Here is a 26,381-nt window from a genome sequence, read left to right as displayed (position 1 = left end):
GGTATGTTTTTTTTTCACTCTTTTGACATTTTTAGCAAAACATCTGAAAGTGCATGGAGAACATCTAGCAAATCCAAAACGTACAAGTTCTTCCACATAATCTATAGTAAAATCAACTATGAACACATTTTGACCTAAACTGCACAGTTAGATGCAAACCGCCAATCCACACTTTCCAGTCATTTATTCCTAGAAGGTTTATAGAATCACAGTTTCCCTATTGCCTCACATTCCGGGACTACTTTGTGTTTGTAACGTGAAAAAAAAGTGGAAAAGTTCAAAGGTTTTGGAATACTTCTGGGATTAGTTTGTGCTAATGAACAAATCAGCCTTTGAGTAAACACGTCTATTTTTCTTGTCTCCTACATTCGAGGTGCAGAGCGTTGTGAAAACTGCGTCTAATGACCCCAGCGAACACTAATTACTCTGGCTGCTATGCGACGGAAATGTTTGATGAAGGCTTGCCAGCGATTTAATAAGCAACAGTTAGCAAACCTGAAGGCCGAAATGAATGAGGAGAAAGTTAATACCGAAATTACATGTGGACGATAAGGAAATCCCTGTTTTTTTTCCAGAAAAGACTCAGTAGAATTCTTCCCCATTGCAAAGTTTGGAGAATTTACTGAACAGAGGTGGACCTGTTTTTTGCAAGCTAATGAGCTAATCGTCCGAGCCACTCTGGGTGTAAACTAGCAGAGCAGTCATTTGTCTTCAATCGCCTCCTGCTAACACCGCAGCAGACGAAAATCTTCCCGAGATCTGCCATCACTCCCTAAGTTTTTCCTCACATTCCATTCGCAGTGTTAAGTTATTTCCAGAGTATAGCATCTGCAGTTCATCACCAACTTGGCACAAACCACTGACAGCCTCTCCCCAGTGCAAAGAAGAAGGCTAAGTCAGTGTTTATGAAGGGAGTGTTGAAGGGAGAGGAGATGTTGGAGGTGTGTGTGTGTGTGTGTATGTGTGTGTCAAACACAAGTCTGTATGGAGGCCCGGAAGGGCAAATCCAGGCTTTACGTGTGGACATGGAGTAAAACAGACTGATCCTGTACAGCTGATGAGATGGTGGCTCTGTGTGTTCTTGACATTTACTCTGTATATGCGTATGAGTTAGAGGGGAGATCAATGGGATCAAGAGATTCTCAGGAGGCGGCAGCCTTCCAAGTGGAACAAGAACATCTTCTCGGAGAATTGTTGTCTTACCTTTACACTTGTAGCCTTGTTTGTAAAAGCCCCATATCTAGAAGACAGAAAGGACAAGACAAAGGAAGAAGAAGGTTGGTGAACGGGTAATTAAGATACCTGAAAGGAAATGGATGGAGAAAACACACCAGTATGCAGTGACCCATTAAACTTTGTCACATTCTGTCAGTGTGTTTTGATGGGGGAACGTCAGTGTGTTTTGATGGGGGAACTTTAATTAGAAGGATAATAATACAAGGTCTGGACAATCCTTCACAAATAAAAACCAAGGAGAAACCTTTGATCTTTTTCCTTCCCCTCCACAAAGTAATGCACCATTTTGTGTCGGTCTATCAAATAAAATCCTCCCAAAATACATAAATGCTGTGGTTGTAAGGTTATGGTAAAGGCAGTAGTGGACACACTTCTGCTAATGCGCTTAGCTCTTTAGCTAACTTTGAAGATGTTTAGCTCACTTAGGTACTCCTAAATAAAATTACAAATAAATTCCAAAGCACTATCTATGTATGTTGGCTGTTTTGCAAATTTTCAGTAGAATAATTTTTTTGCGCAACAGTTTGTTTCCTCTCCTCACGTTCTCTGCTTTTTCACTAATAACTATTTCAAACAAGAAACAAACAGGAACAAAATAGAATCCGGACAATAGAGAACAAGACATAAACATAAATATGATATCTAAGGCCATTATAGAACATGGAAATAATGTCAAAATTAAATTGGTGTACGACGGTTGTGGTGTTTCAAGGGCAGATATTTTAATTGAAGTTAGCACTTTAGCATTCTGCTAAACATCACATTAGTGATTTAGTATTAGCTTCCGCTAAATACTGTGTTTGTGTAATGTTGTAATGTTAGTGGAACTAATGTTTGTTATTAGAGCTTCAGAGTTAGCTCAACTAACATTTTAGCTAGCAGTGTCTCCCACTAAAGGTAAAGGTATCAATATTTTTCCAGCGCACATATCAGCTGTGAATCAGTGAATCAGTGAATGCAACATCGCTAAGCAGTCAGGAACAGGAAGACGTTCAGCAGACGCCAAGAAGGCAGAAAATTAGCCCTGATTAATCATCGTTAACTTTCACCTCCAGCTTTCATGGAACTGAACAGGTTCAGTTGGATGGGAAACTTTGAGCAAGAGTTGAATATTTTTTTCTTGTTTTTCAAAAACAGAAAGAACACACCCATGTTCCCTACAAATATAAATTTTAAATAGAGGTTATATAGAGAAAAACTTTCCATAATAAGGGCTTCAGGTGTTTTACTTGTACAAAAACTCTGTCCAATTATAACTGAAAGAAAATAGTATTTTGAATGATGATAATTATAGTTCTCATAGAGAAGCAGCATCCTCACATCACTCCATCTCAGCAGGATCCTCCAGCTGCAACATGACAGATGGGTCCTGCAGAGCATGATGACGGATGTTTAGTTACAAAAAAGTTTTATTTTTTATGTTCCCTTCATATACAGTAAATGCACATGGAAGGAGAGTTAAATTCCTTGTTTGTGTTACATAAACTTTGCAATAAAGCTGATGGAAATATAATGAAAAATGGAAAAATTTGAAATAATTGTCTCATTTCATAACTGGCAGTTTGGATCTTTAAATATCTCGAAAATTCCAATTATCCTAAAAGACCAAAGACTGACACATTTCTAAAATGGATGAACTGCGAACAGCAGAGGCTGTTTCCTTCTGCTAGGACTGCTGACATTTATGCCACACTATCTGGAAACAGGTGTTAAGAACACGACAAAAACAGATGTGAAAAAGATTAACATTCAGTAGCAACTACTACGAGTTTAACGTGACAGCAGAACACCAAATAAAACATCACATTAGGACAATTTGGTCCAAATAATTCAGAGAAACGTCAAAACTGTTAGGCTGAGCAACGGAGAAGATTCAGCACAGAGAACGGAGAGTTGGATGGAAGAGGGAGTGGGGCGAGGATCTGAGGAAGGACTGTGTGTGTGCCAGCAGGAGAGACTTAGGCTAGTGATGAGGACGACATGATGACGTGATGCTGCAGAGAGCAGGAGAGGGTAGCTGGGGACATCTAGTGACAGATTCAGGGAACAGGACAGAACCGAATGACACCAAATCGAAACAAACCCACTTTCTGTTTTATTTGAATTTTACATGACAGACTAACATAAAGCAACACTTACCTGTACCTAGAAATGTAATCCCTGTGCTGTTCATTTCAGGGGTATTTGATTAAAGGGGCTGCACTAATGTGCATGCCAGTTATGTCAGACTGCTTTCAACTAAAAAATATTCAGAACCATGTGTCATTTGTTACGATTCAGGAGACGTCAGGAGATTTTGGTGAAAATGGGGGAGCCGCTGCCTTCTGTTTCTAATCTCTTATAATTTTAGTTTTTGTTGAGCTGTGAAATTGAATGAAAGAAAATCAAATGCACCCTGTTCGGTTCGTTTGGGAGGTGAGAATGTGTGATGGAACTCTGACGCAGACCAAAAACTCTGATCTGTCTTGGTCCATTTGAAGTGAACTGTGGTGGGGTTTGAATGGTTATGTGGATGCAAAAACTACAGCACAGGGCATTCTGGGTAAATACAACCAAAACAACCGAACCAGTTTTCTGTTACCAGAAGAAATGGCTCGCAGTTTTTAGCCAAAGACAAAAGAAAAATCCCACATCTGCTAAAATCTGACGCTACTCCATTTTTGCTATTACATGTAGAAGTAATTCATTCGTATCTTCTTCGGACGTTTTCGTGTTGTTTCCTTCAGTAGTTCTTGGTGCAGCGCCACCACAGGTGAGGAGTTGAACAGGTCTTTCTAAACGTTTGGGAAGCGAACCACAACAGCTAAAACTTGTAAGGAATGTTGCGATTTTGGTTCCCAATCAAACCGAGTCTACCAAACTATCAGGTGTGAAAACACTCAAAAAATGTGTTGAAATTTAGCTTAGATACACATTTTAAAATACCCATTCACTTCATATCTGAATTTCCAAAACTGAACATAGAGATGAGGTGAGACGGGGGCCAGAGCAGAGGGGGCTGGTGGAGGGGGACCCAGATCAAGAGGGGTGCAGCGGTGGAGGGACTGGGGTGTGTGTGTGGAGGAGTGGGGGGACAATAACATGAAAGAGCCGAGCTGGAGATCACACACAGCACTGGCACATCTGAGGAGGCACAAAATATCCTGACCTCTCCACACACAAACACACACACAACTACAGAGAAGCCATAAGAACAAATACGCCACTAGCTACAAACGTAGATACACACACACACACACACACCACACAGGCAGGGGCTGCGCAACAAAGAGAAGACAAACATCTAGACACCGGCATCATCACAGCTCAGCCTACACACACTGACCTTTGCTGCTGCTGGAGTCGGTGAAACACAATGAAGCTCACACAGGAGTCGGAATAACGCTCAGTTACACACTTATTGGTTTATGTGACTTTTCTCCGCTAGCTTTTAAATTAGCATGCTAATTCTAAATGTATTTAAATGAACAGTTTATCAAAATTCAGCTTTTTTTTTTTTAGGCTGACTATTTTTAAACTCCTTTCTTTTAATTTTCCACCCAATAAAAAGTTGCCGTTGAAGCGCATCGATTTGGTAAAAACACAAAATAAGATCTTTAGCCATTTCTAGCCTTAGTGCTTTTCTTGCATAGCCGCGAAGAGCTCACAGTGACTTAAAGTTACAATGTTGACCTTTCTCAGCTGAGAAAGCTCCAGAACAATGAATGTATCTTTTTGTAAAATATGTGGAAACTACTTTAATTTTTCACATGATGTAGACCAAAGAAGTCTGGAAGATTTATGCAGATAGATCTTAAGAATTAATTTATCTATTGCTGACATCTGCAGCCTGTGGCTCTCAATGACTTTTACAAAAAATTCCAAAAACACTTTAGCTTACCAGTTTTTCCTAGGTGTTTTTGTCCAACATATACATACATTTCTGCAAAGAATGACACAATATTTTTTATCATCTTACTTTAAATTTAAATGTTGCAATGAAGAAAATGTATTAAATCTTAAAACAAAAGTAAAAATCACTGTTCTTTCCTAAATTTCGGGAATTTCCTACAGTAGCTATGATGAAAACAAACTATTTTGCTCCAAAGAGTCGGTTCGTAAAGGTTGCAAAACCCTGATTTATTAGCATTTGAGTATGACCAATGCCAGTTTAGCCTTTTCAAGGAGGTTGTATCTGGAAGAGGGAGTCATATGGAAGATAAAAGGAAATGAAGTGTTAGAACCAGGATGGATGCCTGCTGGAGTACTGACATGTAGTATTTGTAGCAGTTTTATCGAAGCCTCACAAAACACAAAACCTGTGTGTGAAATTGTAAAAGGAGACTTTAAAGCGTATAAACCTGCTGCTTTCATGTTCACATTGTCGCCCCTGGAGCAGCTAAGCGGCAACAGCAGATCTGGCAGGTCAGACCTGGAAACATCTACGTTTCACTCTCAGCGCTGCGCCGGTTTGGCCTGCAGCGGTCACGTTAACACAGACAGGCCCAGCAGCAGTGGGCTGCTTTGGCTCGTTATCTGCTTTTTTTTTTTTTCTTCTTTCTTTTCTAAGGACAGATCATGTTATTAGATCCAAAAAAAAAGGATGCTCTCAATACTTCCCTCCTCCACGGATAAACCTGAAATAATTAGCAGTAGCATGTGTTTGCCAGAGCGTCTGAGCCTAATGATGAGAGAACAGGGTCTGAAATAGAGAGAGCTCTGACTGAAGCTTGTGTTCAGGCATAATGTAGATATATTTTATTCTATTTAATGAAAAAATGTTTCTGTGAAATAAGCTAATCAGAACTCTAATTGATCCACCCACTTAAGCTGCTAGAAATATATAAACATAATGCGCGAGATGTCAAGTAGGATTTTCTCGAGAATATTTTTCAGCACATTCTGTAAATAAGTCTCATTTATCTTATTTGAATAAGTAAAAATTGTCTTGTTCTTAATGAAAGTACACTAATTTTCAGGGATTTTCAGGCAGTGCTGTTGCAAAAAGCAACAAAACAATTAATCGCACAACAAATTAAAACAAACTCAATAATTTCCACTTGCATGATTTCTTGTTTTTCTCTTTTTTTCTCCCCCATTTCCACCTAAAACTAGATGATAAAAGTCCTCAGTCTGGTCAGTCGCTTACACAGACTTCATAATTTGTTTTATTTGATGTTGTTTTTTTAATTTATTTTATGTATTTAAAATGTCTTCCAGTATCAGTGTTAAATGTTCATTAGAATTTAAAGTTCAATGACCTTTCAGAATGTGTTCTTGCGTTATTTATGCCACTTGAAAATAGTCTTAAAACAACAATTGTATCGTTTATCACAATAACTTCTGGGACAATATATCGTCCAGCAAAATTTGTTATGGTGACAGACCTATATGGGATTTTTTTAAAACTTGTTTAGGAAAGTCTTGACAAGTCTCATTTTCTTGCTCTGTTGGCAGATCATTTTATTTTAATTAATATATACCCAATGTTTGAACTTGAAAGGTGACTTTTTGCAGTGGCTGAGGAAGATATTGACCTCATAACAGCAGAATCCATAAATAGGACAATTGCACCTCGCAATGATCCAACATGAATCATTTAAAGGGATGTTTCAGCACCTTTAATGCCTCAGTCGGCCGATATGTGACAGTGAACTTTAGCGAGAAGGATCAGTAAACCATTGTAGACCCAAAACATACTAACAGAGTGCTTAGCATTTTTCTGATTTGTATTTTTTTCGTCTATTGTCCTTTACAAGATCAGGATCTGAATCATTCTTTCCTGTTTGCTATGTCTAGTCGAGCTGAAGTACATTGAGGTCGGCTTTGAAAGAAAAGGTTGTTGGTTATTTGTAATTTTGTATTTGTAATGGCGTTGACCTCTTTTTTAAGGATTTGTTTGAAAATGACATTGCTAAAAAATAATTTTATGAATTTCTCTTCTGCCAAACTGCAAATGTGCAGATAGCAGAACTAATTTTTCATTTAGCTCTTTTGCTCTTAGTTTGACATCACTTAGCTTTTCAACATTTCCCGATCCATTCTAAAGCTCTAATTGACTCGTCTGTTTTGCTAACTATCTGAATAAAGTTTGACATCTGTGTTGAAATTTTTGTTTTCGACTGTTACGAATTTGTCGAGTGGTTAGACATATTTATGCTCTTATTTTGAAAACTTTACGTTTCCCTTGCTCACGTTCTCTCTCTGTCTTTTCCCAATAACTTTATTTCAAACAAGAAACATTAACAAAATAAACAAAACAATAGAGCTTAAGATATAAAGAAATACTATAACTAAGGGCTTTCTAGAACGTGTAAAATGTAAAAATTAAATTGGTGTTTGAGGATTGTAGTCTATTAAGAGCAGATAATTTCAAATAAAGTTAGCATTTTAGCGCCTTAGCATTAGCTTCCACTAAATTAGCTTCCACTGGTCTAGCGCTTTAGGTTTAGTGCAACAAACTTTTTAGCTAGTGGTTGAAACCAGTGACTGAAGCAAGTTTCCTTTTCCACAAACTGAACATTCCTTTTTGATGACTAAATGATGTGTGTGGACCGAGTCTGCCCAGCTCATTTAGATTTCATGCTAACTAAACTGTGAGGAGCTCAAAGAGACTCTGAGATGCAGTCTGTCTTACAGACACACTCCAAGCCTTTAGCGTCCTCTGGAGATGCCGACACACACATTCTGCTGCGTGTCTGCTTGCTCTGTGTGTTTAGTAAAACTCATCTGCGAGCCATTAGTTAGGACCGAAGGAGGCTGCGGGCAGAGCGGCACAAGATTCAGATGATCTGCGTGTGTGTGTGTGTGTGTAACACTGGGGGTGGGAGGAAGTGTGAACTCTGCAGTGTTTACTGGAGGCCTGGCTCCACTCGAGCAGCATATTTGAAACAAGTGCTGGAACAAAAAAATAAAATAAAATACCAGGCTGCAGGGGAAAATATTGTTTTTGCAGAGGAACCAAGAGGAAGGTACAAAGCGGGCAGACGAGGATGTGGCTGGTGTATCTACCTCTGCCACACACACACACACACACACACACACGCAGACATGCACACGCACGGATATGTTCAAAGCACAGAGTCTTTATCTTTCCATGCTCTCTATTCTGAGTTTCCCCTCAGGATGAGTGGAAAATGTCAGCCTCCCTGGAGAATAAATGTGTGTACAGCAGCAGTGTTGGAGTTTTAATGAAAGTCTGTGCATATAATCTTCTGGGCACTCTGCCGCCTGAACGCAACACAAAGAGACCAACCAAAAACATCCAGAGCCGACTAAAGCCACGCTCCTCTTCCTGACTCACTAAACAACACACAGCTCCTCGGGAGGCATGTCAAGGACACACACACACGCACAGAGGTGACACCACCACAGACGAGGGTTATCATCTCACCCAATTACCTTTCTTCTATGTTTCCCAGAATGCAACTGGAGCTCATAGTAATTGGCATTGGCCTGACCTGACACGAAGGAAAAGCCTGGGAGAGACGCTCCATCACGACTATGGAGGCAAATAATGATGTGCAAATAGTCCCCAGCTCTCACCCCACTAGGTATGAGATGACATGGAGAGCGTGTCTGACCTTTGACCTTTGAAAAGAAATGACACCTGGTATCGACAGACGGGATGAAAGCGATCAACAATAAAATATGGACGAATAAAGCAAAGATCGATACGTCCTGAAGGAGTAAAACATCAAACAAAAATCATTTTAAAGATCCACTGACAGGAGTTACAGACGTTTTATGTCAAGTTGGTGATAAATTGGTTTCTGGAGATTTTCAGTTTAAAATGTTTAAATCCCAGTTGCAGATCCATCATAAGTGATGAAAATGTATTTTTTTATATAAGAAGGAAGGAAGAAAGAAAGAGAAAAAATAAAGAAAGGTACAAAAAGGAAGAAAAAACAAAGGAGGGGAATGAAAAGAGAGAACAAAGAGAGAAAGGAGCAAGGTTAAAAGAAAAGATGTGAAAGGTAGAAAACTCCTACAGAGGGACACAAAGAAGAAAGAAAGTTGGGAAATAATAAAGGACTTAAAGAAGTTAGACAAGTTAGACAAAATGTAAGAAACAAAATCTGGAAATTCAAATCTTTTTCTATACTCTTATTTTCTTTATCCATAATTATCCTAGAAAATAGGACTTTTGCAGATTTTACTAGCCTAAGTAGAAATGCTGCATACAGAGAAAATCAGGCGGTACTGATGAGCCGAAACACTCAACAGAAACGATCGTGTTCAAAGTGACGTGAAAAATTCATGAAGCAGGAAAGACTTCTTCTGTAAGATTCGTCCACTAATGATTAAACATGTGAACATCGGCTTTGATACTTTTAGCAAAATGTTGGGATGAAAACATCTTCAGCAACGACATGAGGGGTTTTTTTAACAGCATGGTTTCAACTGTGTGTGTTAAAGCATGTTAAGATGGAGCTAATAGCGAAAATTCAAACTGGAAGACTCCATCCCCTCCGTTCGTCCATCGGCGTCATGCTCATCTCCGACCTCAGCGCTGGACCTCACCTGGCGTGTCCAATCATCAATCAAGTTCAGCATAAAAGGATCCACACCCAAGCCGTCAGCCGCTTCCCAGCTGCGTTCAACCCACCACCGCCCCTTCTCCACCCACATCCTTTGGTTCTCCAGGATGGCACTCTTTCCAGACCTCCACCACCAGTGTCGGGCCCCGGGGGAGAGCATCCCTAATCGGTTATCGGGATGTTCATCAAGTTCACATCAAATCTCGGCTCAGGTCAGCTGCCAGGGCCCGAGCGCCAAAGAACTGTTATTCATTGCTGTCATTAAATCTTTTAATTGTTCCTTTTTCTTCGTCTGAGTCTTTCCAGATTGAAATATATTTGGTGATAGAAACAGAATAGTTTTAAGAAAGGAGAACTGAAATACTCTGAGACTTTGGCTCACATGGTCGTTCAAGTCAGTTTGATTATTTTTTCTATTTGTTCACATATATTGTATTATAACATCAACATAACTCAGTCACCATATTATTTTCTCTATGTTGAAGGTTGGGCCGTCTATTTTAACAGTTACAGCTGATAACGAGTAGAGGTGGCTCATATGGACTCAGAATTTTATCAAGATATTTTGTGGTACTATTGTGATAAGGATAAAAATGATCATGAAAAACTATTTCATTGTGTTGTTTTTTTTTTTTTTTTTTAAGAATTTTTTTGCATTCCTAGTGAAACAAACAGAAAACATTCCTATTTTAAACTGGCTTCTTCTGGGTGTCATATTTTTCATATTTAATGATATATTACATTTATGTACTTATGTATTTAGTTATTTCTTTTATTTAATTATTTTTGTTTTATTTTTTATTTTTCTCTCTTCCTTCATCCCAGCTTTTTTGTATTTCCTTTAAGCTCCTCACACGTCAGTTTGTATTTAACTCCACCAACTCCATGTTGTGTTCGTTCTGTTTTTGAAAATAAATTTAAAAATGTGTTAAAACAAATTTACTGATATTTGTGGAACAGTGGAGAAAATGGTTAAAAAAATGACTTCTCCAATAATCTCAGTTTTGTTTAGATTTTTAAGACAATGATAAAAATCATGATCACAAATTTTCATGAGTGTTTTTGTCTCTTATGCATCCTCCCTAAAACCGGAGTGAACAGTGAAACATCTGGACCGCGACAGAGCAGAAACAAACTTCCATCAGGTCATGGATTCACATCATTCACTCTGACAAAGAGAGATATAACCAGTAAGAGTAAGTTATTAGCAGTTTCTTACAAAGCCAGCGCAGTGCTCGCAGAACGTTGGCTTCACGTAGGTGGTCTCTGTGAAGGTGTGGATGAAGCCCATCTTGCAGTTCAGCAGAGAACTGGCTTTCAAGAAGTAGTCGATCATCTCCTCTCTGCTGATCTTCCCGTCTCTGCGATCGGACGCAAAAGGAAGAGATAGACTGTAAACACACACTGATGTTGCTAACTTTACCACGTGTCTTAACTGGTGGATTCTCACTGGTTCTTGTCCAGCTCTCCAAACTTGCTGAGGTAAGGGAAATTGTTCCTGATCGCTTCAAACTCGTCCCTGGAGATGTGGCCGTCACCATCCGTGTCAAAGTTCTTGAAGACACTCTGCAGGTAAAATAATAAAATAAAATGGAGGGTAGCATAAAATTTGTTGCAAGAAAAACCTGAAAAACTGGGTGTGACTAAAATTAAAAAGTAGGTTAATAATGAGAAGATTATCTAAATACAAACAATATTTGAAAGAAATTTAAGTCTTCAATTTGTAATTTTTCACAAACTGTGTTTCAAGCTGCCTCTAATCAGTGTGGTATGACATTATTCTGGTTTTTTGAGCGATGGCAGTTTCCTGTCACCCCATCTTGTTCCTGGTTTGCTGGTTGCTAGGCGACTGGATATAGACCGAGGTAATGGTGGGAATAAATCTCAAGACCTATGTGTATTTCTGAGCCTCTCACTTTTTGTCTCCACAGTCGATGGGTTAGGGTTAGGAGCACGTCCTTAGAAGGATGAATCTGTCGTCTCATAAACTACTTCCTTTCTTACTTCAAAATAAGAGTCATGGGTAAATCCTGCACTCTTATATGCAGATTCAGAACTCATGATAACAGTGTTATCTTGTTTCACCAGACAATTTCAGCTGCTGACCTGGTGGCTCATTTGATTATTTTGTCCCTTTTACACCGTATAGAAAATGTAAAAAATCTACGCGCTACCTGAGTGAAAATCAGGCCAAAATCAGAATCAGCAGGTCAAGATTTTTTATAGATCAGTAATTGGTGATCGGCTAGAAAACTGCAATTGGTGCACACTTAGCTTTCAATATCTTGGCTGTATAAATCCAAACGTCCTTACTAAAACTTTGTTGAACCACCTTTAGAAAGTGAAAAGGCAGCACGACTAGAATGCGACATGCAGGCATAAACTGGACAGCAAAGTGTTAATGAGGAGAAACATCATGACATTTTAATATCCCATGATTTCCTGCCATAAGATCTCATTCCAACTCTAATAATAAAATTTAATTGTGTGATATTAAAAGTTTTGCCAGACCTTTTCTAAAGAGGTTGTATTAGCGCCTATGTGGTGCAGCAGTTTATCTTTCATTCGAGTTTTAGCTCCCTGGGTTTGCTGTTTTAATTACTTGGTGGCGACGAAAAGGGAATCTGACTGCAGTGTTTTTCACGTCAAGTGAAGAAAGCCCAGGCAGCGGCAACCGGGCCACAATTTTAGGGGAAAATGCTGTAATAACCGCGTTCAGACTGGAGCGATAAAAGCAGGAAGCTGTCACAGTCACATCAGCCGGCCTGCAGGATTTATTTATAGCCTGACGACGTAATGAAACCAAAACATCTTCTGCATGAAACCACAGTTCTTCTGCTGACACGTTATTGATCACAATTGGCGATGGACTTAAACTAACAACGGACCAAATTTAGCACCGCGATGCATCTGTAAATGCGGGTAATTAGGACATATAAACCTGCAAAAACAGAAGAAAATCAGCACTAGATTCCACCAGCAAATGCCTCTGTGTGATGACAGTCTGCAAACAAAACACTTTAGTTCCCCTCAGTGGGAAACTTCAACTTCTTTTTAAGTGGAGTTCCATGGAGAACGTATGAGTAGTTGGTACATCTGCACCTTAAATTATTCCAATCCCATCGCTAATTAGCATTATTATCCAAACATGCAAACTAGCAGCTGGTTTGCAGTGAACAATTCAAACAAGGATCATTTAAATATGTCAGTTTAGCTACTATATGAAACATGAAATGCCACTTTCAGCCGCTACTGCAGAATCAGATTCATTTAGTTGGTGAAAATGTTTTAAATCCCACCAAAGATTTTCAGTGAAGAACAAAAATGAAATTAATGTCTGGGTGAGAAAGGAAGTAAATCAGCCCTGGAGCTTCCCTGAACTGTTGCCATGGTTCGCTGTAGGAATGATGATCTACTCAGAGAATTTTAACCTGTGGTTCATTGAGCCCAAAATTGCTTCAATTAAAAGCCTCACAACTATATCAGAATGTAACATTGTTCCACATCTTCAGCTTTCCAGCCAACATCAAATAGTCCTTCTATGGAGGACAGGAGCAGATAATCAGCCATCCATATCGTTGTGGTCCCTGATAGATCCCAGGAGCTAGACAGAGCCCCCAGAGGAAACTCACCTCCACCATCTTCTCGATGTGTTTCTTAATGATCGTCGGGTCAGCATTGGGTTTCACCGACACGGCCCACTCATCAATCATAGTGGACTTAGGTTCAGGCGCCGGGGTAGGGCTGGAGTTCTGCTGCACCGTGAAGAAGCACAAAGGATCATGGGATTGAGGTTAAACTAAAGAAGAAAGAAGATAGCTTTGGCAGAACAAAGCAAAGGTTAACACCTCTGGTTTAGGCACTAACTTTCTGATATATCCTGTATATATCCTCAAAACATTCTGGTTCAGTGCCTCAGGATGGATAATATCCATAAGAAAATAACAGCCTTGCATTGCTTTAATAACCCATTTTAAACATCAGCATACACCATTTGATTAACAGCTGAAGTCAGACTGCTACAGACTTTTTAGACATTATAAAAAAATTCTGTCTTATGATTATTGAACATGTGGGCCACTCTGTCATACTCAATCGAGCTGCAAAATATTACAGCAATAACTGCTATTATTTTTCATTACTGAATATCATGCTATGTTAGGTTGATGCTTCACTCAGCTCAGGATGCTGGGTGTTTGAAACTGTACGTGAAACTGACAGTAGAACCTACTTTCTGACTGATTTGGTTGATAGTTACGACCACTTTGAGATTGTTGGTGTGTGATTTATAACAAAGAAATAAATACATAAAATGATATGGCAAAAGAAGCATTCCTAGTTGAGAGAGCACAACATCACAAAACTCCATAGTCTTGATTTCTCACGATTGAACCAACTTAATCTATTTTTTCAGTAGGTTTGCACAGGAAATGGTGGCAGCAGTTCACTGTGTGGTGTCAAAACCAAACACATTTCCTTGTTTGGCCTTGATGTGGAGGGCTCTGTGATTTCAGCATGTAGAACAGGAGCATGTGGTTCTTAAAATGTAAGGTACGAGCAAAAAGTATCTTACAGCTGGCTTGCGTGGTTCTCTCTGTAGAGACATCTGGTAGATCTCCTCCTCAGTGTGGTACTGGTCCAGTGATACCTGCAGAGAAAACATGAGCGTGAAGCATGTAGAGTTAGATGATGTCACAGCTAATATCCCTAAGAACAAAAAAACTTCTGCTTCACAAAAACTCTTCAAATATAATGTATCCTGATAGTTTTCAAAAAATAATTCTGCCAGAAATATTTGTCAATTTTTTATTGTATGTCTGGGATTTGAAGCTCATAAAAGCCAATATGTTTACAGAAGTCCACTGTCTTTCATTAAAAAAAAAACATACATAAGTACATATAATTTCCCTTTCACACATATATTTTTCTTTACACACTATTATTTATGGAAGTGTTTAATTTATGGAAGTGTTTAATTTGTCGTTAAAACGAGAAATGAAACAAATTTTTGTGAAATGTCTCTGTTGCCCAAAGATTGGTCTGTTACCATGACGATCTGTCATACAGCAACAGTGTTCAGTCAGAGGCCTTTTCAGATCTGATATAAGACTGACTGCTACCGGAGATCCTTTTTTTGCATTTCATTATCTAAGATACTTAGATGATATGAGTTATGATGAGAACACTTAATATCCCTTTGGGATAAATAAAATATTTTTGAATTGTTATAACAACAAATAAAACTTGTTAGAATGAGTTTTATATCTTGCTATAGTGAGAGTTTCTGGTTTTATAAAAATACTGTTGTATTTATTATCTGGCTCTGGCAGTTAAACACTTCAATAATTACTCAACACTGACATTTGACACTGACAGTAATTCTTGACATGGAGAGAACTTTTCTTACACACCATGAATTGCATGTGTAAGAAACCCAATTTGTGCCATCTTGTGGACATTTACATTTTTTAGGCTCTTATCTTAAATGAAATCTTAATAAAGGTTAAAGTTGGAATTGAAGAATTTTTGTCCGTAGGAGCAAATGTGCCTGTTTCTGAGAAGAGTCGTAATTTAAGTAACTGAAGTTTAAAATTAAATATCACCTTTGATATTTAATTTTTGATATTCTGTCAAAAGGCCAGAAAATTGAAAATAAATCACATGACTTGTTTCTGGGATTAAATGTGACACCCAGCCTTCAAACTTGAGTTTGTGTCTCTCTTTTTCCTGAACTTTTGTTTGTTTTTTTAATAGCCGTTTTTCTTCAGTTTATACTCTCCGATCTCCATTCTTCCACGGAAGCACCAGCTGCAAGCCGTCATTCATCATTTGAGGGTCAGTCTCAGGTCACATGGTGTCACCTGAACTGGCCTTGTTAGCAGACAAATGGCAGCTGGAGGCAGCAGCTCAAGAAGTTACTTTTACCAAAGGTCTAAGAGAGCAGCAAACGAAATCCAAACAGATGTTTACAAATCCGAGGCAGACTAAATCGAATAAGTTCAGTTTGTGTTCGTTGCCACCTTTGCAGCTCTTTTGTTGCTCTCTGCGAGGCAGAGCTGGACCTGGGCATTTATCACAGCGAGACGCATTGTTCTGTCCAAAATGAAAAATATCCACTGGATCGGCGGGTGTCTTGTACACAAAGACGGCTCACCTGTTCACAGTGGGAAGTGTTAAGCAGAACCTTGTTTAACAGCAGCGCCCCTCTGCGCCCTCGCACTACGTTACTACAGCAACAGCCGCATTTATTTCTGGGCAAGGTTACAAATTAAAAGTCACACATACGTTTCCACCACTGGCCCCACAGTTATTCTGCGCTGAGCTGTTGACTCATTGTCAGGGTGTTTCCTGTGTTTTACTGAGGCAGACTGGTTCACCAGGAAGGACAAAAGTTCTTTTTCCTGGTTTAGTTCTCTTTTTTTTTTTTTTACCACATTTTGTTCTTCCTCAGAGTAAAGGTTAAGAAGGAGTTATTCAATTATAAAATCCAAGTTATGTTATTTAAATTACGGGTATACAATAGTTTGGTTTGTCAGAACTTTGACTAGGCAGCTAGCTCGATGTACTAATTGTCCTGTGGTAAGTTGAATTTCTGAATAGGATGAGGAAACTTCTGATTCAGATTTTATTAGTGCTGATGTGAAAACCTCACCGCACATCCTGTCATCCTGCTTCGTTTCTGAACACTCTTACCAAAATGGCCAGAAGCAGCTCCGACGGTTTGTGACAAAAAAGTTTGCTAAAAGAGGCTCGTCTTTAACGTGGGGATGGTGTCTCCATGGTGATCTGTACCGTTGGTTTTCCTCTGCTGTTTTAAATGTAGGTCAGATATAGCTGTGGGTTATCTGAAGATATTACACCATAGCATTAGATTGTGATGACAATCTGACACGTTCTATGGGTCACTGTTCTCTATAGCTCATATATTGATTTTGTTTTCCCCCTTCTAGTTTAGTGTCAGTTCACTTTACCCAACCTTTCAAAAACCTTTTAAAAACCTTCTTGATAAATTGAAATGTATAAATTTTACATCAAAGGTATTGCACAGAGAGGGAACTACAAGATTAGACTTCTCACTTGTCTGCTACCAGCTGCCTAGCTGCTAATGATAAGTACGTTAGCTTGTTGACCGGTTATCTACACTTCAGATTTACTGGACCACCAGTGTTATTAAGGAGGGTCTCATAACACTCAACACGTCAACCACAATAACAACACTAAAGTTTTTAGGGCTTCAGGAATAACGTCAATATGGTAAACACAATAAAAGTGAAGGTAATCCAGGTAAAAACCACTCTCAGATTTAAATATCATAAAGCTAACTTAGAAAAAAGCTTACTCTGTTTGTGAAATCCCCTACAGATGCCATTTAATTCACATTCTGAGGGCAGTACTGAGTAATGTAATAATCCAAAAAAATAGCACATCTAGTACTGCTTCTAATAATACTGCTGACATTTATCGTGGACCACACTTTTTCATAGTTCAGTATTCACTGATTTTTTTTTTTTTACAATTACAAATTTGCCTATTTTTTAAAGCTATTCCAAAGAAAAGCAGCTTAGCTGAAAAACCTAGCCGCAATTCAACTTGAGACGCTGCTAACTAATGTTGGCATAGCAGTTAATCCAGGAGCGCCATTTATTTCCTTGCTGCTGATTGGCTGCAGCCCCTAAGAGCAGAAATAAGAAAGACTGTAAGCGTTAGCTTCTGTGCTACTGATAAGACAGTTTCTACTTTTAAAGCATTTTAACGTATATTTACTGTCTGAACTACAGTCAGGAGCTCTTTTAGAGGGAGTCTCAAGTATTTAGCCATTCCTAAATCCTGCAAGTAACTTTATTATTCCACTATAAAAAAAGCTAAACTGATCATTTTGATGAATTAGAACAAATATATTTATTCTTCCGTGCTTTGATGCCTGCTTGTCTGCTTGATGGTCATGGTTGTACAAAATTATGATTTTGATGATGTTACAGAATTATTAGTTAGCCAGAGTGAACTGTGTTAGAGTGCTGTTGTTTCATTTGAGTTCAGTGTATTTTAAGTCTGAAGAATAAGCAGATGAACTAAATGCCAATTGTGCTTCATGCAGTTGGCATTGATGTGCAGGTTGATTGGAACATTTAGAAAGACTGTCGCCCAGGGGATTCTATTATGTACTTTCCTTAAAAGTGTTGCTCTTGACTGTGATAAAATTGTGATTTTCCTGTTAATTATACACATGGTACCCTGGCTAATAAGCAGGTGACTAATGAAGTCATTTGTTTTTCTTGGAATTCAGTGGTAATAAATCGAAAGGGTTGCTGAAAGAGTGCATGCCAAACTTGTTACATTTAAATTTTTAAATAGGCTACAGTCATGCGCTACTTTGAAAAGACACAAGACGTCCAGAGTGAGAAATATTTTGGAAGACCCTGCATCTGCATACGTTAAAGCAGTTAAACCTGTGCGGTCTCCGATGTTTTGATGCAGAGAGAGACTGCAGGGTTTTGAGTTATTTTATCGACTTTCTCTCCATCTTATCATTGCAAGCCGAGCAGGACTCAACACACATCAACTCCACTCACTACTGACAAAAGATAATTGAGTATTGACCCCGTCCTGTAAACTTTCCTGACGTCCGGCTCAGATCTAAAGCCCATGAAAAGGACGGCGAGGTGACTTCTGTTGTCAGCGGGTGCTGTATAAATAAACCAAATTCCAGCAGCTATCTCACATCAACACTGGCAGCCAGGCTGAGTAATTGATCTCTTGGGATTGTTTAAGCTTCCCTTCCCACATTCAGGAAACATCTGCCAAAAATAATGAAACACAAACACAGAAGCAGTAAAGCGGTGGTGCTAAAACAGAAACCCGATGCTTTCATGCTGGTCTGCAGGGAGGGCCAAATCTGAAAATTGGTCTCATACATGGGAAGTAGTAAATACAGCTCTTTGCAAAAGTAATTCAGTTTAAGTTTTTCACATTTTGTCTCCACCACAACCTTCAATGTGTTTTGTAGAGATTTTATGTGGTAGAGCAGCACACAGTAGCATGTAATTGTAGAAGGAAGTAAGGAACAGTGGATCCCCGGCTGGGGGAGGTGATGGTGGGGAGGTTGTTAAGGATCCCTAAAACTCATGAATACTTGGAAGCCCCTCTAAAGATGCTAACTGCTTATTTTAATTGTTCAAACATAAAGTATACCACAAAATGGATTAATATGCACAGAGCAAATCTTTGAACTACAGCAGAAGCTAACATCTCCAGCGTTGGAGCTGCTAGTTGAGTGTCATATTTTACTTGCTCTTTGGGGGACAGCCAATCAGAGACAAGGAAAAGCGCAAACATACAATGTTCCACTCAGAACCCCACCAATACTGACCAGCGACTGGGTGGTAGTCCACTGTAAAGTCTGAAGTTCACTGATAATTGCCCCCCTTTACTCTCATACCCCGAAATGAAATCTGTTGCAAACACCTGTCTTTAGAAGCCACCTATTCAGAAATGTAACGACTCAACTCAGCTCCACTTGGCTAGTCTCGGTTCAGATCGTTTTCCTTTACAGTGGACTGCCATGTCAGTGTGGGTGGACTTGTCATAAAGTGGCAACAGTGTTTTAATCTTATCACAACATTGTTGGCCATTGAGGACCGCAAGCAGCCGTCAATGGCATTGGTATGGTGACTCAACCTGACACTCCACCTGTTGGTCAATCGGTGACTGACAATTTTCTGATGACGCGTTTTCAGGGCGACTTGAGACGATTAGATCAATGGTGAAGTAGGTTCTGAAAAAGGGTTAGAAAACCGTTATAACCACCTTAGAGCTGAGTGGAGTCCAAATGTAAATCCAAATGAGAATTTTGACAATTATTTAAATATATATATATATATATATATATATATCTCCACACAGACAATCCATCCAATCAGACTCAAGAGATCTGTGGACAAATGCTTGTCACTGATTTCAGATTTTTATCAATTGGCATCAGAAATCCCATTAAAATAAACATTTACGGTTGTAACATAAAAAAATGTGAAGACATTTTGAATGGCAGTGTAGAATCCCTAAACGTTGGTGGCCATCTTAAAACATTTAATAACGTGGTCTGACTGTTATTTACACTTTAATACATGACAGAGAGGAGATTGCCTGAAAACTTGATTTTAATTATTTTGTGTTTGTGCTCAAACATATTTGCACTCTTGCAAACCACAAATGGGTTTTGCACACCAGTATTATTGCTTTTTGAGTGTCATATTTTACTTGTGTGTTTGTGATCCACAATGCTGTTCAGATTATGTATCTTTTAGGTATAAAATCTCATCAGTTATTTATAATGCCTTTTTTAAACATTTTCTCCCATTTTTTGTACTGAAACAGATGGTATATTAGAAACTGGATTTTTCATTAAAAAAAACAGTGTTTTGATAAAACCTTTCAATGCAGTTTTTTTTATTAACTATATATTTTATCGCTCTACTTTCAGGGTTTCAGTTTTCAAAAGAAATCATATTCACAAAAACAGCTCAGCACCAGCTTAGACAGAGGAATGGGGTGACTTCTATATCGTTTGGTGAGCATTTGGTAAATACAAGAAGGGATCTAGAAGGAGCCGTCACATCTACAAGCACGGCTTTAAACTGTAACCTGTATGAGACTTTTCTTTCCACCTTGTTGACATTTGCAGTCTGAGAGTTTTACTGTTCAACACTGAGTGGAACAGAAGCAGCGAGGAAGTTCAGACAGGAAGGAAAAGTAGCGTAACGTAATTATGTCCTGAGGAATGTTTCTCCTTTACATCCTAATAGCATTTCACTTGGTCTTCTTCTGTAGGAAGAACAAATGTTAGAAAAGGAAAACACCCAAGAAATCAAATACTCCAGAAAACCAGTAATGTTTATCTCAAACATGCTGACAGGCAACACTTTCTTCTTTAAGCTGACTCAAAGGAGTGGGCATCGATTTAATATTTGCCAGACTTTGCTTTCATGTCATGATATATTTCCTTGTGAGCAGTGTTACTTGTTTCAACTGTATCTCCACCACCTCCTCTATGCAGAACATGATCCAGGAATTAAAGTTGATATTGACCGATAATAGTCATTTCTTTTAACATACCAGTATCGGTTTGATAAGTAAAACTGGGCAGATAAAAAAACAAGACAGAATTCATTTAATTTTATGTTGCTACCATTTGTGCTCCAGGCAGGGGTACAGGGAGGTGGGGGGGGGACCATATAAGGTTTTTGTTGGGTCATGTGACAGTGATAATGGAGATGCTTAAATAAAGCAGAGAATCAATATTGATGGTGTGGTATTTTTTTTTCTGTTGAAACTTTAGGGAATACGTAATGTATATAATACACTAGAGTAAATAAATATCAGAATTGTTAATATCAGATATCGATAGTGGACCACATTTTTATATTGGTGCATTCTTATAAAAAATGATCTCCACTCCTTGGTTAAATTTCACAAACCACATCCCTGGTTGTGCCACCACAGGCGGGGTTGGTAAATATACAAAAGATTTTTGAGGTGGCCTTGTCAAAGTCTGGGACAAAATCCAATGAAAATGTGGAATGACTTTAGTGTGCTCAGATTCAAATAATTCTGCATAGAACAGGTAACTCTATTTTCACACATTGGTGTGGATGACTTTTTTCTGTCATAAATCGTCGTTTCAAAACTTAATTCTGTGTTTCCTAAAGTTGTGTTTGTGTAATATTAAAATTTGGATGACAATCTGAAACATTTTAGTGCAAAGAAGAATAAATCTGTAAACGTGTTAATTGGTTCTTGGTTTTACCATCTCTTTGGTTTGTGAATTAACCAGTAATTAAATACTGAACCGATTAACCCTTGTTCGTTTACACTTCTCAGTCCATCTGTTGCAGTCTTTGCTCCATGAGTTCAGGGTTGCTTGATAACAAAAAACTGTACGCCTGGCAGCCTTCGCCTGGCTACACCCTCAGCCTTTACCAACCTCTGCATCGTGTTCTCCGGTGGTTCTGATCCTACTGCTATATAAATAAAACTTCTTCTACCCTTGAGATGACTTATTGCTAAAAAGTTTGTGTTCCGACTATTTTCATTCACTCTCTCTCATCTGAGTTCGTGCACAGATTTGTCCCATCTGGCTACAACAGAGCGGCTGCCAGAATGGGCGTCACGAACTGGACGCCTGTCACATTGGCGTGTTTTGTCATTCACAGCGTCCTTCCATTCTGTCTAGTCTGACTGCTCCTTTGAGAATGGTTCTGTTGTTAGCACTCGAACTTATATTTCTACAGGTTGTACCCAGAGCCCCCGAACTCACGGTGAGCAGGTTGAGCAGGTCGGTGTTGGACTCGATGTTCGGCGGAGTGGTCTGGATCAGGGTCAGCTCCTGCAGGATGGCGTAAAGCTGCTGGGTTTTGGCCAGGTTCACACGCGTCTTCTCCTTGTCGGCCCAGTCCGGCAACGCCACGTGCACGGCTATCAGGTCCTTCAGGTGCACGCCGAGGATGGGGAAGCGGAAGCCCGAGCACTCGGAGAAGCGTTTGCGGTACTGGCTGTAGTTTCCGCATGACGTCACCAGTTCGATGAGGTTGTTAAAAACCTGCAGGTGAGCAAAGGAAGGGTTGACTTTTAGAGTCTGGTTCATGAGACTCCCAAATGTTTAGCAAAACTGTTACTCCAGATGGACTTATGTAAGAGTAGAAACTGTACATCCACCCAACTGTTCTGATCATGTGGCTCAAATTCATAGTTCTAAAAAGACACAGCGTGGGAGTAATGGGCAACGACAAGCAGCTCTGCAACTCTCACAGAAGAGAGGTGGGCTGTCGAATCAAGATTCAATGTCTAGCTAAGTGGACCGACATGCTGACCACTGCGGACTGGTGTCCGAAAGCGAACACCAGAAATGGAGCTGGGCGACGGTGTAGAGGGCAGGGGTCGCTGCTGCACCTTGTTGGTCTCGGCGCTGATGTGGCTCTGGGTGTCTTTGAGACGGGAGATGGAGCTGTTGCTGAGGCCGCCCACCACCGCCATCAGGGTGTTGAAGTTCTGCAGCTGAAGCAGCTTCTGTCATGAAGAAGAGAAGAACAGATAAAACTACATGTTTATTTAAGCTGCATTAAAAACAGCCTTTTTGGACTGTGTGGGGACAAAATCAGACATCAGACAAAACTTTTTTCCCCATTTTAAGAAGGTTACCAAAGTTATTACCGTTTGCTGAATGAAAGGAACTTTGTTACTTTCTTAAGGGTTAAATTTACTTTTAAAATGTATGACTTAAGTCAAATCTCAGCATCTTCACAGAGCTTGTAACAACAGTTTGCTGGAATTCTGGTCTTTTCTTCCTGACACAACTTGCCTAACTGGGTCACATTTGTAGATGAACACTTGCCTATTTGCAGTTCACTTATCACACTGCTTCTGTGGAGTATTCTAGTGAATTTAACTCCAAATTATCTACAGAAAATTTGCTTATTTGTGGTTTTTTTCATAAAGCATATAAAAATATTTAGGGATGCACCACTTGCAGTTTTGTGGCCTGATGTCAATTGACTGATACCGATTTTTTTTTTTTGTCTCAAATTTTGCTAAATATTATAACAAAGTCATTAACTATGGCTGAAACAAACCACAAATACCACATGGTCATCTTCCTCCACTCGCTCTCCCTCAGCAAATGATATCAAGATGGAAATAAATGTCACTTTTTAGTATCAGTTTTATTAATTGAACCAATACTGATATGTTAAAAAAAATGACTAATATTGGCCCATACAGATGTTAGTACCGAAATATCACCCATCCCTAAATATAATGTAATGTAATGAAATATCAAGGAAAATATGGCACCAACAACAGAAAACAAACATGACACATAACCATCATTAGATGTGTTTCCATTACAAATGTGCGCAAAATATTCCACTAACATTAAAAAAAACAACACAATTTCATAATTATGGTATTTCCACTAAATAATAAACATAATTAAAAACACAAGCTACGTTATAATCCTCCAACTACTTCCTGCTGTTTTTTCATTCATGGTTTGCACCAGTAGCAACTCATGTGATGTCACAGTGTTTTCATTGCAGTTTTGCAAAATAAACCAATTTTGATACGAAAAAAAAAGAATACATCATTCAGCACAAAAACTTATCTTTTTTTTTTAATTGGCGTGTTTCTATTAAGCAGATTTATTTTCCCTTTCAACAATTTGCACAATTCTATAGTTAACCTAAACCAGCTATTGACTGGTGAAAGTGTGAGGTAATTAGCACTGATTAAAAGTTTCACAGTCTTTACAAACCTCCTGTACATTTAAGTCGATAGTTGCTTTTCTCTAGGCTAAAGCAGTTCTTCAGTTAAACTTGTAAATATTCTCACGCAGAAGCAAAGCAGCTATTTGGTTACTACTGACGCTCACTGCTAATTCTCCTTCTGCAGCTTGTGCATGTCAACTCAGGTCAGTCAGTTCTTGGCCACACTGCTGGCTGAGGCTTTTGAAAACTAAAACTACATCGATTCAATTTCTGAGCTCTTGTTTTAATAACTTGTGTTTTGGATTTTCTGTGTGGGGGATAAAAAGAGTAAGTAAGAATTAATGTCGATGCATAAAGGATTATCCCATGTTCTGTTTTTTCCTGTGCGAAGGTCTCAACTATGTTTTTGTGAAAATGAGTCATGCGCACGCAGTGATAAAACTGAAGCTCAATGCATTCAGAGGCAGGACAGACAGCAGCCTTAGAGCTCTTGACATTTCTGCAGCTTCCCCCAACATGCACTGGTTGTGTCCCATTACAGCCTCCTATGGGGAGCACATCTCCAATTCCTCATATTCTCCTTCTTCATTGCAAACCAGCATCATTAGTCCACTTGCTGTCCAATTTATTTCTCTTAATCCTCTGTGGGAATTTGCCCTTCTGCCTTTGTTGATAAAGACGACACCTCGCCCCGCTCCGCCCCGCTCCTCACCCTGCTCCTCGCCCCGCTCCGCCCTGCTCCTCGCCCCGCTCTGCTTCACTGTGCGTCCGTTTCCACGGCCCTCCCGTTGGATCCAGATAGAACAGGCGCTCTGCCTGGGCGCCGCTCGGCGGATCGATCCCTGAGGGTGTGTGAGCTGGATCAAATGCTCCCCTGCGGCAGGCCTCCCACGCAGCAGCCACCCCATTGATTTCCAGTGAGATGCCAGCAGGATGAAGGGCAGCGTGAAGCCCCGCAGAGGGCTGTTCATTAAGAGTTAGCGCAACTTTAGCACACAGAGGAGAGGCATTCACTAAAACGGATTCATGTTCTGCTGTGTGTCTGAGCTGGATGGGTAATTTCTTAATAAATCAATTTAAACCTGCACCACCTTCTCCTGAAAGGACTTGGCAGGACAACTTGATAGACAGATTGATAAGCTACAGCTGCTACCGGGTTTTACAAAATGATACATTTTATCTGAGGTTTTTCACATTTTTGAAACGTGTTAGAATCACAAATTTATGTGTATTTTACTGAGACAGATGGCAGCTTAATTTTGAAGTAAAATATGTTTTTATAAACAGCTCTGGAAAAAATTAAGAGACCACTGAAAATGATCAGTTTCTCTGATTTTATTTTTTGTAATTATATGTGTGAGTAAAATGAACATTGTTCTTTTATTCTACGAACTACAGACAACATGTCTCTGAAATTCCAAGCAAACATTTAGTATTTATTTGCAGAAAATGAGAAATGGTCCAAATAACTAAGAAGTTGCAGTTCTTTCAGACCTCAAATACTTTGAGCTTTGCAGCTAAGCAGAGGAATACATGTACTTTGTCTGTAGTAAGCTTTTCTCCAAATGTTATACAAGTATAGCATGTCCAAAAGAAAATAAACTAAAACAGGTGCTGTGGTGGCACAGGGGTTAAGCACAACCCACATATGGAGGCCTTAGTCCTCAATGTGGCTGTCGCAGGTTCAAATCCTGGCCTGGTGACCTTTGCCGCATGTCTTCCCCCCTCTCTCATTACCCTCTATCAAATAAGGTCCACAAGAGCCAATAAAACCTTTAAAATATACTAAAATAAATCCTAGGTCTCCTATAACAAGTTGTACAATTAGATAATATTAGCATGGGCAATTTTAAAAGAAATACAGTTCATAAATATAATTCATCAATCTAATAAAAGGAGAAATCGAACATTGTGGTACTTCACAGGTCTTGTTGGGACATTTTAATCCTGTGGCATGTCAGCATGCTAAAACGTAAAGCGGCGTACTGACAGTGTTCTACTGAAAGCTAAGCTCGGCTCCAGCTGCCGTGCTCTTTTAATGACGACTGGTGATGAGGAGTCAGCAGATCAAAGTTATTCCAACTAATCCTGGAGAGAAAAGTCCATCAAAACCGACGTGGGCCAGCGCGTTGCCACCAGAACAAAATGTCACCAAAACCAATTCCAGCTCTTCTCTGAACCACGGCGGCGGATTGAGCAGTCAAACTCCTTTGCTCTCCGAAAGGTCAGAGTAAAGAAAATGTCACCCGTGATGAGCAGAAAATAGTTTCTGTCTCTCCAGCAGCTCTGGTCAATACCAGCATCTGTCCTCTCTCTGCCCCGCAGAGACACAGCATCATAAAACACCAGAAACAAGACGGCCGACTCATAA

General features: G+C 39.3%; 1 protein-coding gene across 4 annotated transcripts in view; it reads right to left on the bottom strand.

The window, feature by feature from the left end:
- Positions 1 to 26,381, bottom strand: part of LOC106947368 (RAS guanyl-releasing protein 2) — a 63,679-nt gene that overhangs the window by 9,001 nt on the left and 28,297 nt on the right. For 2 of the 4 annotated variants that reach the window (XM_015032335.1, XM_015032315.1), the window contains exons 8-14: positions 22,698 to 22,814; positions 22,066 to 22,347; positions 14,329 to 14,403; positions 13,388 to 13,510; positions 11,206 to 11,321; positions 10,975 to 11,116; positions 1,204 to 1,240 (exon numbers count right to left, since the gene is read on the bottom strand). In XM_015032335.1, coding sequence (XP_014887821.1) covers positions 1,204 to 1,240; positions 10,975 to 11,116; positions 11,206 to 11,321; positions 13,388 to 13,510; positions 14,329 to 14,403; positions 22,066 to 22,347; positions 22,698 to 22,814 — 892 coding nt within the window. Of the gene's footprint in view, positions 1 to 6; positions 1,241 to 10,974; positions 11,117 to 11,205; positions 11,322 to 13,387; positions 13,511 to 14,328; positions 14,404 to 22,065; positions 22,348 to 22,697; positions 22,815 to 26,381 lie in introns of those variants that run through there. The other 2 variants (XM_015032325.1, XM_015032306.1) reach the window with 2 other exon arrangements.

This window comes from Poecilia latipinna, unplaced genomic scaffold (assembly GCF_001443285.1).
Source record: "Poecilia latipinna isolate Pla-1442-1.1 unplaced genomic scaffold, P_latipinna-1.0 Scaffold14, whole genome shotgun sequence".
Classification (NCBI taxonomy): domain Eukaryota; kingdom Metazoa; phylum Chordata; class Actinopteri; order Cyprinodontiformes; family Poeciliidae; genus Poecilia; species Poecilia latipinna.
The sequence above is the reverse complement of the archived record's forward strand: the minus strand, read 5'-3'. Positions and strand labels throughout refer to the sequence as shown.